Source organism: Fulmarus glacialis, unplaced genomic scaffold (assembly GCF_000690835.1).
Source record: "Fulmarus glacialis isolate BGI_N327 unplaced genomic scaffold, ASM69083v1 scaffold39521, whole genome shotgun sequence".
Classification (NCBI taxonomy): domain Eukaryota; kingdom Metazoa; phylum Chordata; class Aves; order Procellariiformes; family Procellariidae; genus Fulmarus; species Fulmarus glacialis.
The window spans coordinates 859-3,023 of record NW_009191579.1 but is presented as its reverse complement, the minus strand read 5'-3'; the positions used below and the strand labels follow the sequence as shown (position 1 = coordinate 3,023).

The 2,165-nt window shown below is 53.6% G+C and overlaps 1 protein-coding gene across 1 annotated transcript; it reads right to left on the bottom strand.

Annotated features, from left to right (window-relative positions):
• Positions 1-34: 34 nt before the first annotated feature.
• On the bottom strand, positions 35-1,622 carry LOC104083312 (peptidyl-prolyl cis-trans isomerase FKBP5-like; the record flags this gene model as incomplete). Its single annotated transcript, XM_009586751.1, is given in 4 exon segments — positions 35-87; positions 257-363; positions 897-1,053; positions 1,556-1,622. Coding segments are annotated over 4 exon segments (384 nt in total), but the record flags the coding sequence as incomplete, so codon positions are not given.
• Between the last annotated feature and the right edge of the window lie 543 nt (positions 1,623-2,165).

The window sequence follows — 2,165 nt, the reverse complement described above, 5'->3', positions numbered from 1 at the left end:
GGGGGAAGAAAAGGGGGGGGGAAAAAGAGGGAAAAAAAAAAAGAAAGTACAAAAGGCACAAGGCTAGGAACAACTAAGAGAACCAGCCTGGAGCCCAGCCAGCAAAATAAAACAAGCCACAGAGAAGAACAACTGAAGAACACCGAGATCCTCGGTGACGTATCCCCTTCAGCAGGGCCGGGCTGCAGCCGCGCCAGGGACCACGGGTGGACGCTGCGAAGGGACCGGTGTTCCCCCAACCTGGGGAGGGACCAGCCCGCTCCCACCCTCACCTTTTCAAAGCTTTTCAGCGTAACCTCGTACACCAGCTCCGCGTTCGCCTGGATGCCGTATTTCGGCTTCCCCGCCTCGCCGAAGCCGTACCTGGAAGGGCAGAAAGGAGCTGTCGGAGGAGGAGGGGGGAAAAAAAATCTTCATTTCAGCAGCGTTTGGCCATAAACACAGAGCCAGGTCACTAATCCTGGTCCCACAGCCAGCTCCGTGCCTGCAGCTTTCTCATGTTTTGGGGCCAGGGTGATGTTATTCTGCACGAGCAAAGATGTCTGACAATATACAATGCGTTATATATTGGGAATCATCCTCTCCGGATGAATCAAATCCATCTTTTTATACGGGTTTCTCTCCAGTGTAAGGACCCAGCCCTGGCGATTTCCAGGGAGACATTTTCCTTTCAGCCACAGGACCGGGATAAACCCCTTTGACCTGATTTTTGAAAGCATCTCGAGATTCCTGCCTACACGCCACCGGTCACTCTTGCCATCCCCGCTGGCATTGCAATCCCGAGGCTCTCCTGGAGAGTCCCATTTTCGGGATCGCCGCCTTCTGCGAGTGCTAAAACGACCTCGGATGCTGGAAGCTTAAAACTAAGACGGCATCCCCGCCGGGATGCTCCTTACCGTGGCCCGAGGTAGAGGATGCAGTGCTCTCCCCTCTGCATCTTCTCCAGGGCTTTGTCGATGCCGATGGGAATGTCGTGGTCCTCCCCTTCGCCCACGACGAACTTCACGTCTTTGCAGTCGAACCTGGTACCGCCGCAGAATCCCTCCAGGTGAACTGCAGGGGGGAGAGAGGGGACGGGATCGCACCCGGAGCCACCCAAACCAAGGCAAGGTGGGCTCCAAAGAAAGCGTTTTATAAAGAAAAACGTATCTCCCAAAATCCAGCAAAACCTCCAGGCTGGGAAGGGGGAAGACACGGGGCTGGGAGCAGCCCCTGGTGAGCAGGGAGGGATGGGGAGGGCTTGGAAACATCACTGAAAAGCAAGACAGGCATATCTCGTCTAACCAAGGACCAGACAACAGATAAACATCGTGACTAATATGTTCCTCTCGTACTCAACTGCACGAGTCAAGTCTTACTGGAACTGGATATTGCTCCTGGCACGCCGCCACGCAGCGTTTATCACGGCGATTACAAACCTTCTATACAGTGCTATACCGCCTTGCCTTCTACCTCCAACACAAGGCTATGTTCTCCTGCCCCTAGGAACTCAAAGTACAAGATAAACACTTTTTTTCTTTTTTTTTTTTTTTTTTTTTAAATATTCAACCAATACCCGTGCTGTTCCAGTCCCAGACGCTGGCGGAAGCGCAGCCGGAGCGGACGCCGGGTACCTGGCACATTCGCCACCTGGTACTGCTGGCTAGGTTTCCACAGCAAGATTCTTCTTTATTTATTTGATCCTGAAGACATTCCGGGCTTTGGGGACAGTTTTAGGTTCTTTGCCCTCTGCTCACAGGCTACAAGGCACACACGTGCGGGCAGGTATAAAGTAAAAGCAATTTCATAAGGAACTCCTACGTATTGTTAAAAAAAAAAGCCAAAACAAACAAAAAAGGCTTTTTAAGAGGAAAAAGTCACGGTAGGCATTAATATTGTCACAACTGTGCTTAAAGACATTGCAGCCTGGAAGGACGCGAGCTTTACCTTTGCTTGCTGCAGAAGGGAGAGAGCAGGATGCGACCTGAGCTACCGCGGGTGAGCACCCTCCCCGCTGGCACCGAGCACCCCGCCGAGACGATCCGGGCTCCGTACCGGAGAGCCGCAGCCTGGGCTGAAGGAAACCTGCCCGTCTGTCCCACGGACACTTCCCTGCCCTGGGACCTACGGAAAGTCCCCGGGATGAGACGCACGGACCGAGCGGGACCACAGGCAGAGCCCCGTTC